Here is a 16,389-nt window from a genome sequence, read left to right as displayed (position 1 = left end):
CACCCAGCTTCATAAAATAAATTTTAAAAACGAATTCACTGCTTTGTCACAGGGTCTGATGGGTCCACTCCAAAGCAGATGAAGGCAGTGTCTAGGAGCATCCAGTGTGTTAGACAGGCCAAAGGGGCTACTTGGGTCCAGGCTAAGGGACTTGGCTGGGCTACAGGATGGAGGCACAGGCCCCTTTGGGGACCCAGACTCAGACAGGGTTGGAGCCAACAATAACCCTGCAGTAGAGAACTGCTACAAGGTTGGCCCTGGGCTCCTTCGGGGACTCAAGGGACACTACTTGGCACTCACTGATCCAAGAGTAACCAAAACCACCACCAGGAGAGGGAAGTCCCTGCGCCTAGGCTCCAGGCTCCCAACAGAGCTGGACAGATCCAGTGATTTGGAGTTCTACCTCCCTCCCCTGACTGAGAGATGGTCTCAGGGAAGACCCTGTCCTGTTTTCACCCCGACCTTCACCCTGACCCTGGTTCTCAGCTTGACTTTTGCCCTTGCCCTGGGTACTAGTGGCAACCCCTTAAGGTGCAGACATGTACCCCACTCTTGGCCCCTGCCCCTTGTGTTTCCAGGAGTCCATCCTCCTCAGTGGGTTGGGGCAACTGCCTGAGAGGACAAGAGCACCCTGGTGCCCATAGTTGTCCACAACTCAACCACAGAGAAGCTACAAAGGTGAGCAGCCTCACCCACAGAGCTTGGGGAGTAGCAAACAGTACAGAGGAACCCCGAGCACAGTGCATCCCTCCTGCACCGCCCCTCCACCTCCCACCTTCTTCTAGAAGGCCAGGTGAAGAGGGACCTCCAGAAGCCAACTTTCCAGCCTAGGCCCCAGGGACGCCGGCAAGTCCCTATACAGATCCTCAGGCCTCCTAGATCTGAGGTCTAGGCCTGCTGCCATCAGCAACTGAGACCTCCCCAAGCGATCTTCCTCCTGGGCAGAAAATTCATGATGAATGGGGTAGATCCAGCAAGCAAGTGCCTCTGAGGGATGCCAGGACCCAGAGTGGGGGCTGGGCTACCTAGCAGGAGCAGAGGGAGGCCCAGCTCTCTGCCACCCCCTCAAACCAACCCCATCCCAGGCACCCAGCTGTTTGCCCACAGTGGGAAGGACTGTGACAGGACCTGCCCTGGCCCCCAGGACAGTCAGATACAGAAGGTGTGTAAGGGCCCTGGAGGGCATGTGTCAGCCCCCTGCTGGGAATAGGAAGATAATGGGGCCACTGCCACTGCAGAATTTTCCAAAGTCTGAATCCTGATAAAGCGGAGCCCCAGATCCTGTTTGGCCACCACTGTGCCTGGCAGGAGGTGGTGATCACAGACCTAGAGCATGGGGCGCAGGTGGGTGCGGCAGGGGAAGGGCCCGCCACCCCTATATAAGCGTCCCAGAGCCGGCCACTGAGCTGCGACAGTGGCAGCAGCAAGACTGCCCAGGCGCCCGGCAGCAGGAGGCCAGGGCTGGAGGCCACCCTCTGCTCCGGAAGTGTCACCATGCTTGGAGTTCGGTTGCTGCCGTTGCTGTTCTTCAGAGGAGGGCTCATCAGTGCTGGTGAGTGGGTGTCTACCAGGCTGTGCCCGGGGAACCAGGCACCCAGTGCCCTGTGCAAGCCCCTGTATGTGGGAAAGTTCCCGGGACTTCTCGACTCACTGACTCTACTCAAGGCAGGTTGGCTACATGGACACCGATGAAAGGGAGGCAAGAGGGGCCCTACATACCGCTCAGACTCATCCACCTCCCGTGAGCTGGTCACTGTGGCCAGAAATGAAGTGCACTCATTTGGAGTGGGGCAGGGCTCTCCCTCTGACACAGTCTCAAAATTATAGAAACAGCAGAGCACAATGGCTTATGACAGGACAGAGCGGGCACTAGTCCTCTCTCTACCCCTGATCCTAAGAGGTCTCTGGGGGCCTGAGGGATGGCAGAGGTATGTAGGGGCAGAGTCACGTGCCCAGCAAGGGGCCTTCTTAGTGCTGGAGCTAAAGTCCCCAGGCAGAGCCCAGCTCTTCTACTAACCTCAGTGACAGAACCGCATGGCAGGCTCCAGGACTCTGCTTCCCCTTTGGTAAATGCAGGGAGACATCTTACACCTCTACCACAGCCTGTGGCTCTGTGTGCCCCATACCAGCCATCATGGGTCCCCCTGCCTCTGGGGGCAGGGAGTATGCCATACAGAGCCTACCCTCTGGGTGCATCCAGCCTGGGGGCCAAGGTGTTGGGGAGGTCTCAGATTTGAAGCACAGTGTGCCGCTCCTCCTGTCAGGCTGCCCCGTTCCTTTCTCCAGCAAACCCCTCCATACAATATAGGCTCTGCTGTCTACAGAGGCGATACCTCTGAGCACCATACAGCAAAGTCTATGGGATCCTACCAGGTGACCTTGGACCCTGTCCTACCCCTCACCCAGCACATCTGGCAGGAATCGGGGAGGAGGTTGACTGCATCCAGGTTCCTCAGGTCCACAGTTAAGGATGGGGGAATGAGGCACAAGGAACATCTGGGGGCGGAGAGTAGAGGAGGCCGAGGCTGAGGCTCTGGAGAGCTGTCAGATTGGGCTGCTGAAGGCTGGAGGGACAGCACTGCACTAACTGTGGCAAGTATTTGAGTGTCAACTCTGCAGCCTGGAGGGAGGGTAGATGTGGAAGAGTCAGACAGCTCAGGTGGGGCCTGGGGCTGGGGAAGCTAGGTAGGAGTTTCTGGGCTAGCAGGGCTCACCCAGCATAGGCAGGGCCAGTGGGAAGGGCCTTCAGGCACACAGAGGGACACCCTATGAGTGAGTGTCCCCACGGGCCACAGCTTGGGGGGTCAGTTAACTCGAGGGAAGACGGTCTCAGTAGGAGGAGCAGTGGTGCTGGTGGCCTCCCTCCAGCTGGGGCCCAGCTCCAGGAAGACCAGAGCAGCCAGACTCAGGGCCGGGAAGAGGAGAGACTTCTCAAGACGGGGAGCCACCTGCAGGGACTACTGGGAGCACAACAGAAACACAGAGACAGTGGAGCTAGGCCCAGATCTGGGACCAAGAGGGGCCGGAGCCTGAGCCTGTTCTAGTCACACCACACAAAGTTGGGTAGACCCACTATCTGAAAGATAAACTGAGTCACAGAGGGTGCTGCTCAAGGAGCCTGGCTTAATCACCACATTCTCGAGTCACTGGATGGGGGTGGCTACCACTGACTGGACATTAGGCTTCCACCCAGGAAGAAAAGGCCAGAACTGGGCATCTCCCATCACCCCACTGATGGCAAGATTGATTTGGCCGATTGACTGGCTACACAGGTGACCCCTTCCTCCCTCACTGCTCCATTTAAGACTCTCCTGAAGCTTAGTTGAAAAGGAAGCCCTTCCCCAGTACAGGAGAATCATGCTTTGGTCAGAGGTATATGTGTGAATACCTGGGCTCCCCTGCTAGAAACTCAGAAGAGCCTGGAGTGGGGCCCAGGTGGAGGACCACATCTCAAGAGAAGCATTCTGTGGTCCAGCCGGTCGGTGGGGCGGGAGGCATGGCAGGTCAGGCACTGGCAGAGATGTCAGGACACCTCGGCCCATGGGAGCCTCAGAAAGCACTGGAGCCACAAGGCAGAGGAAGGAGGAAGTACAGCACCTGCGGGGAAGGAGAGGAGAGAGGGAGCCCCACGGGCCCAGAGGAGGCCTCTGCCACGCAGCCGATCTCCGGTTGCCCAGCCCTACCTCGAGGTCACCATGACCGATACGATCTGACAGTGGTTACCACAGACAAATGTTACTACAGGATCCATCATGGCTGTCTCAGAGGCTGCCAAAGAGGAAAGAGGGGAGAAGGCTGAGGGGCAGAACCCAGGATGGGAGTAGCCTCTGGGTAATTCACAGAACAGACCCCACAGGGAGAATGTGCAGCCAGTCAGGGAACAGCTGGGATGAGGCCAGGCAGAGGAGACAGTAAAGATCTGTTAGCTCAGCCCTCAGCCCTCTCTCCCAGGCTGCTCCATCTCCACATCCCAGGCCCATCCTCTTGTGACCTCACCATGTGTGACCTGCCCAGAGCAGGCTCCCTCAGCTGCCTGATCACCTTGAAGCCTGTGTCCTGCACTTGGCTTCTTTGCTGAGCGCAGGGCCTGGTTCAAGTGAGCAGTGAGTGGTCAGCTTGGCAGACTGATGATCAGGGGCCTTGCGGTGCCCTTGCTTCCCAGGGATGTCCTGCCAGCTCCACTCTATACTCCCTGCCAGCCAAGCCATCCGATGGCCTCCACAGGACAGTGCATCCCTCCAGCAAACCCCAGACTAAAGAGCCCCCAGGCCTTGTTCGAGTGCCACCTCCTCAGAGGCCACTCTCCCCACTGGCTGCACCTTTGCATGCATCACTGCAGCAGGTTTCTGCAGCATGGGTGCATGGATGAGCAAGTGTCACCTTCCTGGGATGCTGTGGGAACAGGCCCTGTGCTACAGACCTGCAGCACCCAGCATGGTGACAGGAAGAGAGCAGGAGCTCTGATCAGACTGGCGAAAGATGGAATAAATAAACAAATAACGAATGAATGAAGAGGACGTGATGAGAGCAAAAGGAGAGGTATTCCAGCCAAGGAAGGATGATGTGAGATGCCAGGGCTTGGACTGAATTCCACCTTTCCCCTTCCCTCGGAGCCTGCTGCCTCCTCAGTCAAGCACACCGTAGACAACTTTGTGCTGGTCCACCCCTGAGCACCTGGGCAGTGACTCTGAGGAATGGGCAGAGGGGGACAGAGACATCGGGAATAACGGGGACATCTGGCACTAAACACAGGCCCTGTCCGTGTAGGTCTGGACACCACCTTTGTCAACCCCAATCCCTGGAAGCTGAAGGGCTCTCAACAGACAGGTGAGGTCACCACGTCCATGTTGGGCAGCAGAGTACCAGGGGCATGGGCCGAAGAGGGGTGGAGAGCTCAGCACCCCCTCCCTCCTCCCTATTACTTTTTAAATCCTATTAAAGTCTCTGGTTTTGTTGTTGGCTTGTCATCTGTGATTCATACTCTCTCTCTCTCTCTCTCTCTCTCTCTCTCTCTCTCTCTCTCTCGTAGCCATGCATGCATGCTTGCTTGAGCACACCCACGTATGGCACCGTGGGCCTCAGAGGTGCTATTTTGGGGTTCCCACAAGAGTGATCCAGCAATGAAAGTCACAGCCCAGCTCCAGCCAAGAGCTCTCATCCAGGGACACCAGCTGAGGGCTGGTATTCAGTAGCAGGGACATCTATGCCCAGCCCCACCCTGCCTAGACTGGCTACAAGAGCTGTGCCCAGGGAGGCTGAGCTGTAGCTTCCTGCCTTACAGGTACGTGGACTGGAGATACCACAGATTCAGACAACGAGAGCAGCCTACAATCATGTAAGTTCTAGACTGAGGGCAGACCCCAGGCTCAGACCCTAGGTGAACTCCCTACGGTTGCAGCTCAGGGGCGAGGCTGTTACAGACCTGCTGCCCCATTAGAGAGGGTGGGGCTGTGAGCGCGTGTTGCTTTCTCCACAGTCTCAGACAAGGGCTGGTGCTCCACATGGGGAGCCGGCCACTTCTCCACTTTTGACCACCATGAGTATGACTTCACTGGGATGTGCAACTACATCTTCACGGCCACATGCAAAGATGCCTCGCCCACCTTCAGTATCCAGATGCGGCGAGGTCCAGATGGGAACATCTCCAGGATCATCATAGAACTGGGGGCTTCTGTAGTTACCGTGAACAAGGCAGTCATCTCTGTCAGGGACATCGGGTAAGCTGTGGAGCAGGGCAACCAGGGGGTGGGGCAGAAGAAGCAGCTGCTGACCTCTCTTCCCCACAGGGTTGTTAGCCTGCCCTACACCAGCAACGGCCTCCAGATCACACCATACGGCCAGAGCATGAGGCTGGTGGCCAAGCAGCTGGAGCTGGAATTGGTCGTCATGTGGGGTCCAGACGACTATCTCATGGTGAGGGCCATGTGGCTGGAGCACTTGACCTGGCCAGCTGTGCTCAAGAAAGGCCCTCTTCAGGGAAGGTTACTCAAGAGCCCTGACTGGCAGGGCAGCACTGGCTGCTGATCAGCCACAACCCAGGAAGACCTGGGCTTGCTTGGTTGCCAGCTCAGTTTCCCCATCTGAAAAGGAGGAGACTCCTGCCAGGAAAGGAACCCTTCCCCAAAGGAGGAGCAGGGTGGGGCGGTGGGAGCACCTGGGATCTGGGAGGAGGAGTTGGAGGTCCCTCCAGCCTGGATGGGGAACCCCTTCCACACCACCACGGGGCCCAACAGTGACACCTTGCAGGTCCTGATGGAGAGAAAGTACATGGACAAACTGTGTGGACTATGTGGGAACTTCGATGGGAAGACAGACAACGAGTTTCTGAGCGAGGATGGTAGGCTGGTGCAGGGTGGGGCAGGGCAGCCAGGACCCCAGCCTCTCTGCAGCCAACCCCATGTGCTGACTTCTTTCTTGTACCCCCAGGAAAACTCCTGGAATCCCACAAGTATGCCACACTCCAGAAGTTGGATGACCCTAACGAGATCTGTGCCCATGAGGCCATCCCCAAACCCACCGTCCTGCAGACCAAATATGTATGTGAGGTGGCCCAGACCCCAGGGCTAGATTGGGACCCACCCACAGGGTCTGTTGGGGTCTCTGGGGCCAGTGCCAACCCCGCCCCCACTCCTGGCCTTCCAGTCCCTGGGTGTGATGCAAGATGTAGCCTCACCCGTTTGACCTAGAGTGGCTCTCTATTTAGGCCAAGATCTGCACCCAGTTACTGACCCTGGTGGCCCCTGAGTGTGATGTCCCTAAGGAGCCTCTGGTGCTAAGTTGCCAGGCAGACATGGCTGCCTGTGACCAGCCGGGCCAGCAGAACTGCAGCTGTGCCACACTGTCTGAGTATTCCCGCAGATGCAGCACAGCTGGCCAGCCTGTCCACAACTGGCGGAGCCCCAGACTCTGCCGTGAGTCCCAGGCGGTGTGGCAGGGAGGGCAGCTTTGAACAGAGGAGGGGTGAGACAAAGCTGCAGCAGGGACTGGGGAAGGTAGGCAGGATCTTCTTACCAGACCCTGTGCTTGCTGCCTGCAGCCTTGGGCCAATGTCCAGCCAACCAGGTGTACCAAGAGTGTGGTGAGGCCTGTGTCAGGACCTGCTCCAACCCGCAGCACAGCTGCTCCAGCTTCTGCACCTTTGGCTGTTTCTGCCCTGATGGTAAGGGCGTCCACCAGCACCCACTTTCCTTAGAACCACCCCAGCTCTGACCACGCTCAGCCCACACATTCTGTATCTGAGTCCCAGGACCACTCTGCTCACCCCAAAATTTCCTATCAACCCAGAACTCCATGGAGAGTGAGCAGTGCCCACTGGGTGGTAGGGGACTCTGAGGAGAAGTCGGCTTTGAGCTGGACCAAGGCACCTCCCTGGGGCTGGCCGTGGTGAGAGGAGGAGCAGCTAGCACAGAACGAGTCCCCGCAGTGAGGGGCTGCCCAAGGAACACCCATCCCACCTCAGCCTATCCCCCGCAGGCACACTGCTTGACGATGTCTCCAGAAACCATACTTGCGTGCCTGTCAGCCAGTGTCCCTGTATGCTTAATGGTGTGATCTATGGCCCTGGGGAGGTCACCAGGACAGCCTGCCAAACCTGGTGAGTGCAGAGAACACGGGGAGCTCTGCTGGCCTGGAACCTACACGAGGGGCGTTCACCCCAGGGGCCTCACCATCCACTGGGGGCCACCCCAATGCCTACCTGCAGCCAATGTACCATGGGCCACTGGACGTGCACAGAGCGGCCATGTCCTGGCCACTGCTCACTAGAAGGCGGTTCCTTTGTCACCACATTCGATGCCAGGCCCTACCGCTTCCACGGCACCTGCACCTACGTTCTCCTCCAGGTAAGATGAGCCCTAGGGCTGGGGGGAAAGGGAACAGCGCCTCCATGCCTGACCCACTGGCCTCCCCAGAGCCCGCAGCTCCCCAACGAGGGCACCCTCATGGCCGTATACGACAAGTCAGGTTACTCGCACTCCGAGACCTCCTTGATGTCCGTCATCTACCTGTCCAAGAAGGTAAGGCTGCCCACCCTGCTTCCACCAGATGCTGTGTCCGACTGCCCACCAGATCTGGCATCTGGCTCCTGCTGTTCGCCTACTCCCCCACACCTCCTCTGACTCTAGCCTCCTTCCCTTCAGGACAAAATCGTGATCTCAGAGGATGAAGTGATCACGAACAACGGGGACACCAAGTTGCTGCCATACAAGACTCGTAAGTCCCCCTGGGGCCAGCACTTGGAAACTCGTGCTGCCGTTGGGGCAAGGTAGCTGGGACAGCCCACTCAGTGCCACATCCTTGCAGATAACATCACCATCTTCAGGCAGACGTCCACCCACCTCCAGATGACCACCACCTTTGGGCTGGAACTTGTGATCCAGTTGCAGCCTGTCTTCCAGGTGTACATCACTGTTGGGCCCCAATTCAGAGGCCAGACCAGAGGTGAGCCACTGCCTTGCTGGTCATCCCAGAGTCCGCCTAGCTGCCTCCTCCCTTACCTGAGCTGAGTGTAGGAAGGCCCAGAAGAGGCTTGCACTGGCCCTCCACACCCAGGGAGCCTGCAGTCCCTGCCCCAGGGGTGCCCATGTGAAGTCTGTGATGACCAGGGGGGGCACAGCTGGAGAGAGGAGCGTTTTAGGGCATATGGGGGCACTGGAGGGGCAAGCCGGGTCTCGGCTGCCCTCATGTCCCTGCCCACTCAGGGCTCTGCGGCAATTTCAACGGGGACACAAAGGACGACTTCACAACCAGCATGGGCATTGACGAAGGCACTGCCTCGCTCTTCGTGGACTCCTGGCGTGCAGGGAACTGTCCAACTGCCCTGGAGCGTGAGACTGACCCCTGCTCCATGAGCCAGCTCAATAGTGAGTCCCCTGTGCCCCTGCCTTCAGTTGCCCAGGGCTTCGGGGTGATGAGGGAACAGAAGACCCACAACCGGGCCTGTTGTCTCCAGAGGTGTGTGCAGAGACTCACTGCTCCATGCTGCTGAAGAAGGGCAATGTGTTTGAGAAGTGTCACACTGTGGTAAACCCCCAACCCTTCTACAAGGTAGGTCCTGTGGGCTTTGGGGGAGGATCTGGAGGGTGGTAGTGGCAGCAGATGTGGTCCTTAAACACCTGGATCCCACCCTTCCCCACAGAGGTGCGTGTACCAGGCTTGCAATTACGAGGAGACCTTCCCCCATATCTGTTCTGCACTGGGGGCCTACGCCCATGCCTGCTCCTCCCGGGGCATCGTGCTCTGGGGCTGGAGGAGCAGCGTGGACAACTGCAGTGAGTGCAGGCTGTGGTGGGAGGGGACACCTGGGGTAGGGCTGTGGGACACAGGAATAATGGGAGTCTGGATCACAACAGGGCCCCTGGGGTCATCATGGAGCATTCTAGAACCTCAGTCTCCTCCAAGCTGTTCCTCTGCCCACTGGTCATCACAGCCCCAAATCCCAGACACTCCCTAGCTGCTTTCCCCGAAGGCCTGACCCCCAGTTTCCCACAGCTGTGCCTTGCACTGGCAACCGCACATTCAGCTACGACAGCCAGGCCTGTGACCGTACCTGCCTGTCTCTGTCTGACCGTGGGGCCGAGTGTTACGCCAGCGCCGTGCCTGTGGATGGCTGCAACTGTCCTGAAGGCACCTACCTGAACCACAAGGGGGAGTGTGTGCGCAAGACGCAGTGCCCCTGCCTGCTGGATGGCTACAAACTCGTTCAGGCTGACCAGTCGACCATGATCAACGGGGTCATATGGTGCGGAGGGCAAGGCTGGGCAAAGCAGAGTGGGGGAGGGGTCCTGTATTGCCTGTGAGCTCATGCACAAATTCTCTCTCTCTCTCTCTCTTTCTCAGTTACTGCATCAATGGCCGTCTGAACTGCCCTCGGCAGGCAGAGATGTTCTTGGGTAAGTGGGTCCCGGGAGGTGGCCAGCAAGAGCAGTGTAACAGAACCCTGCACTGCTCTACTGCTGTTCCCCAGTCCACCTAACTGGCCCTCTCCCTCCCTGCAGCATCCTGCCCAGAACCCAAGACCTTCCAGTCCTGCAGTCAGTCCTCGGAGGACAAGTTCGGGGCTGCATGCGCCCCCACCTGCCAGATGCTGGCCACGGGCATCGCCTGTGTAAGAGGCAGTGAGGAGCCCAGTGGGCCATGCTCTGCCCCCAGTGTCCCTCCACCTCCATCTACATCCCAGTAGCTGGTGCTGGGTGTGGGGTCAGGAGCTAATCTGTGGTTGGGTATCTGGAGGACAGGGTCCCTGCCTGTGGGATTCTGTGAGGACAGCTTGGGAATCGTAGTCACCTGTCCCTGTGTGTGTGATGGCCCATTCTGATAAACACAGGCCTGGAACCTTCCTCAAGGAAGGATGGCTTTGCTAAGATCAAAGCCCAGCTGCCCACAGAAGGACTCCAGAACTGAGTGGAGTGGACAAAGGGAAAGCCCTAGGAAAGACACTGAGAGTCTCAGGACCTGGGATGGGGGTGGCAGAAGACTAAGGGGCCACTGACGCTGACTCCCTACCAGGTACCCACCAAGTGTGAATCCGGCTGTGCCTGCCCCAAGGGGCTCTATGAGGACAGTAATGGGCAGTGTGTACCTGCAGAGGAGTGCCCGTGTGAATTTTCAGGGGTCTCCTACCCTGGGGGTGCAGAGCTCCATACCGACTGTAAAACCTGGTAGGTCATGCCCTACCCTGGACACCCAGACCCCCTGGGGCTATCTGGGCAAGCAGGGGCTCCCAACGGTGGAGTGTTCCAGAGGTAGGGTGCCTTAGGGTCACAGCCTAGGCCTCTAGCTCACTCCCCATGTGGAAAGGCTGACTCTAACTACCCCTCCCTTGCCTTCTCACCAGTACCTGCTCACACGGGAGCTGGACTTGCCAGCAGAGCGCACAGTGTCCATCCACCTGCGTCCTCTACGGAGAAGGCCACATCATCACTTTTGATGGACAGCGCTTTGTGTTCGACGGCAACTGCGAGTACACCCTGGCCACGGTAACCATCCAGCCCAGTGTCAAGGGCTACAGAGAGCCAGGGGTGGGGACCACAAGGGCTTCTCCTCAACACCCCTTCCCTGCAGGATGACTGTGGCACCAACAGCTCGCAGCCTACCTTCAAGGTCCTGACAGAGAATGTCATCTGCGGAAAGTCGGGGGTCACCTGCTCCCGAGCCATCAAGATCTTCACGGGCGTGAGCAGCTGGGCCCCACAGGGTGGGAGGGAGAAGGCTCCGTCTTGATGTGGGCCATCAGCCCCAGGTCTCCCCAGCTTCCCCTTTCACTGTGAAGACCTTCCACCAACCCTTCCTATCCATGTGACAGGGACAAGTGTCCAGAGACTGTTGATCCACCAGTAGTTGCACACTCAGGACTGGTTCGGGAAGATGGGAAGCTGCTCTCCAGCAAGCTGGGTCTACTTCTACGTGTCTAGAACCTTCTGCCCAGAGTTGGCTCTCGGAAGATGCCCCTACACGGCTCTTGTCATTGTTGCAGTTGTTGCTTTGAGACAGGGTCTCATGTAGCCCAGGCTGGCATCAAATTCGCCATGCAGTTTAGGCTGGCCTTGAACTCCTTATCCTCAAAAAGATGTGAACTCGTGTGTATGGTTATATCTCTGTGCTCAGGTTACAGGCATGTGACAGCATTCCTACCTACATGTTCTTGACAGACATGGTCAGTACTGCTTAAGGAACTTAGTCCAGGGACAGAGCCCAGCTACAGGACAGCCAGCTAACCTGGGTACTGAGGTGAGGGTAGGAGGAACAGCAGGCAGTTAGTGACAGCTCCACTCCCACAGGGCCTGTCCATCACAATGGCAGACAGAAACTACACAGTCAGTGGGGAGGAGCCTTTGGTGCACCTTCAGGTGAAGCCCAGTCCACTGAACCTCGTCCTGGACATGAGCATCCCCGGGAGGTTCAACCTGACACTTGTGTGGAACAAGCACATGAGCATCTCAATTAAGATCCAGCGTGACGCTCAGGTACCTGCCACGTGCTCACTGGGGCACACACCAAGGTTCTGGCTGGTCTCAGGGTGGGGGCCCAGTGTAAAGCCTGCCTGGCCTCAGCCTGTTGTTCCCACAGGATGCCCTCTGTGGCTTGTGTGGTAACTCCAACGGGAACATGAAAGATGACTTTGAGACACGCAGCAAGTACGTGGCATCCAGCGAGCTGGAGTTTGTGAACTCATGGAAGGAAAGCCCACTGTGTGGAGACGTGAGCTACGTGGTGGAGCCTTGCAGCCAGAACACCTTCCGCCTCTCCTGGGCCGAACGCAAGTGCAGCATTATTAACAGTCAGACCTTTGCTGCCTGCCACAGCAAGGTGGGCTCCATCCTCCAGTGTGGGGTCACTGAGCACAGCCCTCCTACTGTGGGGCTCCCAGGGTGGCCAGAGTTGTCAGGTATGGCAAGGGCAACACCTACCACCTGAAGGCAGGCCCCTCTGCACATAATGCCCACCTCTGCCTGCTACAGTCCCATAGCAGACAGGACAGTGGGGAAAGTGTTCTTGGGGGCAACATCACCCCAGACAGCAAATGCATGATCCAGAGATGAGTCATTCAGACATTCATGGCCCAGAGATGAGCTCCAGCTATGGCCAGGGGTGAGCTTTTATGACTCAGAGCTTCTAGGACAGGCCCTGATCCTTGGGGCTCAGTAAAACTGACAATAGGCTAACCCTATGCAGTGCAAAGGCCCTGTGGCAGGGGCCAGGTGGGTGTGTTCAGAGGCCCTGAATGTATAAGCAAAGAGTCATGGGGTCAAGGAGGCTGTAGGACAGAGTGAAGACCCTGAGAGAGGCAGGTGTGTAAGCCAGAGGGGCCCAGCCCTGGTTAGCCACACTCTGGTCCCAATGGGAGGTCCTCGGAGCCTGAGCATGAAACAGATCCCCTGGCAGGGTTGGCTGAGCAGCAAGCACCTGGTCTCCAGAAGGTGGCAGTCACTGTACAGCTCACACTACGTGATGCTCCCAGAGCACCAGGGCCTAAGCTTCCCTGACACTCAGGCCCCAAAGTGGCAAAGCCTACCTTGCTGACACAGTGCCCTCCACAGGTGTACCACCTGCCCTACTATGAGGCCTGTGTGCGTGATACCTGTGGGTGCGACACGGGCGGGGACTGTGAGTGTCTGTGCGATGCAGTGGCAGCCTATGCCAAAGCCTGCCTGGACAAAGGCGTGTGTGTGGACTGGAGGGCCCCAGACTTCTGCCGTGAGTATCCCATCCTATGCCCAAGCCTGCCCCACCCACAAGCCTTCTCCCAAGATATTACCAGGCTATACCGCTACATGGCAACCCTGGGTCACCAGCTGTGCCTTAGGCCCTCCCCCAGCCCCTCAAGAGCACAGCCCCCAACAGAACCCAAGTCCTCCAGGCCTGTACTTAGGCCTTGATACCAGCTGATGTACATCCTTCTTCCCAGCCATCTACTGCGGCTTCTACAACACCCACACGCTGGTGGGTGAGAACGAGTATCAGTACATGAAAGAAGCCAACTGTACATGGCATTATCAGCCCTGCCTCTGCCCCGGCAGCCTGGAGAATTTCCTGGATACCAACATTGAAGGTACCAAGCACACAGATGCGTGAGCCACCGCACCGGGTATTCATTCATTCATATGCCCATCCATTCATTCATTAACACACACATTCCTCAATACGCACACACGCATACACACACACATGCACACACACACTCATTCATACACTCAGCGGGTATATCCTGAGTGTCAGGCCCAGTTCTGGGTTGGGAACCTGGCTTCACACTAAACAGCCCTGCCCTCCAGGAGCTTCCCTCTGGCCTGGGAGAGAGCCTTAAAAACCAAAATGAGGAGCTGGGCATGGTGGTACACACCTTTGATCCCAGCACTCAGGAGGCAGAGAGAGGAGGCGCTCTGTGCCAGCCTAGACTACATAGCAAGTTCCAGGCCAGCTCAAAAAGACCAAAAAAAAAAAAAAAGAGGAATTAAAAATTGTCAGATATAGGCTGGAGAGATGGCTCAGTGGCTAAGAGCACTGGGCCGCTCCTGCAGAGGACCTAGGTTCAATTCCCAGCACCCACATGGTGGCTAACAATTGCCTATAACTCTATTTCCGGGGACCCAATGCCCTCTTCTGATCTCCACGGGTATCACACAACACAGGTGCATGTCAGGCAATACACTCATACACATGAAGTAAAAATAATATATAAAATATAAAAACTGTCAGATGGCACATCTGTCACAGTGAAAGAGAAGAGCAGTGCCACAGGGCTACCAGCCACAAGGATTCTCGCAGCACTTAGCAGAGTGGAAGACAAGACTAGGACGGGGTGGGGACGAAGACAGGGAAAAGGGCAGCTGGGACATGGGAGCCAAGAACCAGAGCACTGGCCACACAGGGAAGTCCCTGGGGCCCTGCAGGCAGCTTCAGAACTTGCCGTGAGGGTGAGAAGAAGAGGGTGATGACGGGCGGGGCGAGCACAGCAGTGGTTTCTGAGGGCCAAAGGGGTAGGTCAGGTGGGTGGTTGGGAGGGGAGTGCTGAGCCTGACTTTCTCTGCCCTAGGCTGCTATAACTGCTCCCAGAACGAATACTTTGACCACAGCCAGGGGACCTGCGTGCCCTGTGGTAAGTCCAGGCAGTGGGCTCAGCCACCAGGCAGCACAACCCCTGAGCAGCCTGGCTTGAGTGCCCTTGTGTGGGTAGAACGCAGATCAAGGGGTCACGCCCCAGAAAACCCCCTCCCAGACCCTTCTCCTCGGGGCACCGACACACAGGCTCCAGCAGCATCACACTTCACAAGAAGCATAAAACACAGCACTGAGCCCTGGGCCTCCCCTCTCCTCCCCAGCCCAGCCACTGTTCAGCCTCAACCTCAGGACAGAGCCCCCCAGGCCAAACAGGGGACCTGGGTACACAGTGGGAATTTTCCTATGAACGTAACTACAGATACTGCCCTGCCGTAGCTCCCTAGCTGGTCCCTTCCAGTCTCTGCCAGGCTGATGAGGGAGGGAGAAAGGAGAGGAGGCAGGGGAGGGATGCAACAATGTATCTCCCCTTCTGGGGGAGACTTGGCCCTGGGTTACTCACAGAGGTCACAAAGGGAAGAGGATGTGTTGGCAGCAGCCCCTGATGGCTCCTTTCTCTTGCAGCACCACCCACTACCACACTGGCGCCAACCACCACAGGTGATTGCCCACGAAACTTGGCACCACAGGATGCAGGTTTCCTAACCTGCTGTGTCTCACCCTAGCTCCAGTGGACAGACCCCCCCCCACCTCCCCACCAGCCAGCCTCAGTACCTATTGGGTTCTGGGAAGGTGGGGAATGTACCCTGCAGTTCCAGGTGAGGGAAGAACGGTATGCAAAGCTTAGCTCCTGGCCAGCAATTGGCCCTGACCACTTGACCAGCTTGCTCTACTACCGAGCAGGAGACAGGACCGCAACAGAAAAGTCCACCAGGAGTCCACTCTGCCCTCACAAGATAATGAGGCACCCTGACCCTTCCACTCAGCCCCTTAGCAGGCAAAGCAGTGTCTTCCCAAGGAGGTACCAGGGCCAGACCCTGCCCGTCCATGAGAGCCCATCTGCCCCACATAGGCACACAGCCTACCATGGCAACCTCCACCACCACCGGATTGCACAGCTTCAGCTCTCCAGCCACCTCTGTGGGCCCCTTCTCCTCGACCAGCTTTCCAGCCCCATCAATTTCAACCCCATCCTCCACTGAGGAAGTACCAGATTGGACTACCCCCAAGAAATCCACAGTCTCCTCAGGAGGTAGGACAGAGGGAGGCGGGAGACCCCCTAAGGCATGGAGTCGGGCATCTGTGGTCTTCTGGCTGAGATGCCTGGGGGCGGGGTCTCAGAACAGAACTGCCAGTGCTTCAAAGGGAAGGCTGAGATGTCTCTGAACACCTGGCTTCCAACTCAAGCTGGCATCCCATGTGGCCGTTCTAGGCTGCATGAAGCTTCCACTAGAATTTGTGTGAGACCTAGTGGGCCTTATTGCACAGCTTCAGCTCTCCAGCCACCTCTGTGGGCCCCTTCTCCTCGACCAGCTTTCCAGCCCCATCAATTTCAACCCCATCCTCCACTGAGGAAGTACCAGATTGGACTACCCCCAAGAAATCCACAGTCTCCTCAGGAGGTAGGACAGAGGGAGGCGGGAGACCCCCTAAGGCATGGAGTGGGGCATCTGTGGTCTTCTGGCTGAGATGCCTGAGGGCGGGGTCTCAGAACAGAACTGCCAGTGCTTCAAAGGGAAGGTTGAGATGTCTCTGAACACCTGGCTTCCAACTCAAGCTGGCATCCCATGTGGCCGTTCTAGGCTGCATGAAGCTTCCACTAGAATTTGTGTGAGACCTAGTGGGCCTTCACCCTGCAGCCAGCCCCAACCCACACATAGTAGCACCCCTAGATTT

The 16,389-nt window shown here is 57.5% G+C and overlaps 1 protein-coding gene across 1 annotated transcript in view; it reads left to right on the top strand.

The window, feature by feature from the left end:
- The first annotated feature begins 1,494 nt into the window (after nt 1-1,494).
- Muc6 (mucin 6, oligomeric mucus/gel-forming) overlaps nt 1,495-16,389 on the top strand; it is a 27,450-nt gene continuing 12,555 nt past the window's right edge. The window contains exons 1-29 of the mRNA XM_029556814.1: nt 1,495-1,552; nt 5,282-5,335; nt 5,477-5,717; nt 5,787-5,913; nt 6,127-6,337; nt 6,427-6,536; nt 6,704-6,911; nt 7,037-7,159; nt 7,474-7,594; nt 7,703-7,841; nt 7,911-8,015; nt 8,139-8,211; nt 8,302-8,439; nt 8,700-8,861; nt 8,951-9,045; nt 9,137-9,269; nt 9,490-9,739; nt 9,838-9,890; nt 9,996-10,105; nt 10,507-10,658; nt 10,835-10,976; nt 11,062-11,172; nt 11,778-11,963; nt 12,067-12,306; nt 13,038-13,194; nt 13,406-13,549; nt 14,531-14,593; nt 15,118-15,153; nt 15,566-15,633. Coding sequence (XP_029412674.1) covers nt 1,495-1,552; nt 5,282-5,335; nt 5,477-5,717; nt 5,787-5,913; nt 6,127-6,337; nt 6,427-6,536; nt 6,704-6,911; nt 7,037-7,159; nt 7,474-7,594; nt 7,703-7,841; nt 7,911-8,015; nt 8,139-8,211; nt 8,302-8,439; nt 8,700-8,861; nt 8,951-9,045; nt 9,137-9,269; nt 9,490-9,739; nt 9,838-9,890; nt 9,996-10,105; nt 10,507-10,658; nt 10,835-10,976; nt 11,062-11,172; nt 11,778-11,963; nt 12,067-12,306; nt 13,038-13,194; nt 13,406-13,549; nt 14,531-14,593; nt 15,118-15,153; nt 15,566-15,633 — 3,810 coding nt within the window. The remainder of the gene's footprint in view (nt 1,553-5,281; nt 5,336-5,476; nt 5,718-5,786; nt 5,914-6,126; nt 6,338-6,426; nt 6,537-6,703; nt 6,912-7,036; nt 7,160-7,473; nt 7,595-7,702; nt 7,842-7,910; nt 8,016-8,138; nt 8,212-8,301; nt 8,440-8,699; nt 8,862-8,950; nt 9,046-9,136; nt 9,270-9,489; nt 9,740-9,837; nt 9,891-9,995; nt 10,106-10,506; nt 10,659-10,834; nt 10,977-11,061; nt 11,173-11,777; nt 11,964-12,066; nt 12,307-13,037; nt 13,195-13,405; nt 13,550-14,530; nt 14,594-15,117; nt 15,154-15,565; nt 15,634-16,389) is intronic.

The sequence above is a fragment of the Nannospalax galili genome, unplaced genomic scaffold, assembly GCF_000622305.1.
Source record: "Nannospalax galili isolate Female #2095 unplaced genomic scaffold, S.galili_v1.0 scaffold507, whole genome shotgun sequence".
NCBI classification, from domain to species: domain Eukaryota; kingdom Metazoa; phylum Chordata; class Mammalia; order Rodentia; family Spalacidae; genus Nannospalax; species Nannospalax galili.
The sequence above is the reverse complement of the archived record's forward strand: the minus strand, read 5'-3'. Positions and strand labels throughout refer to the sequence as shown.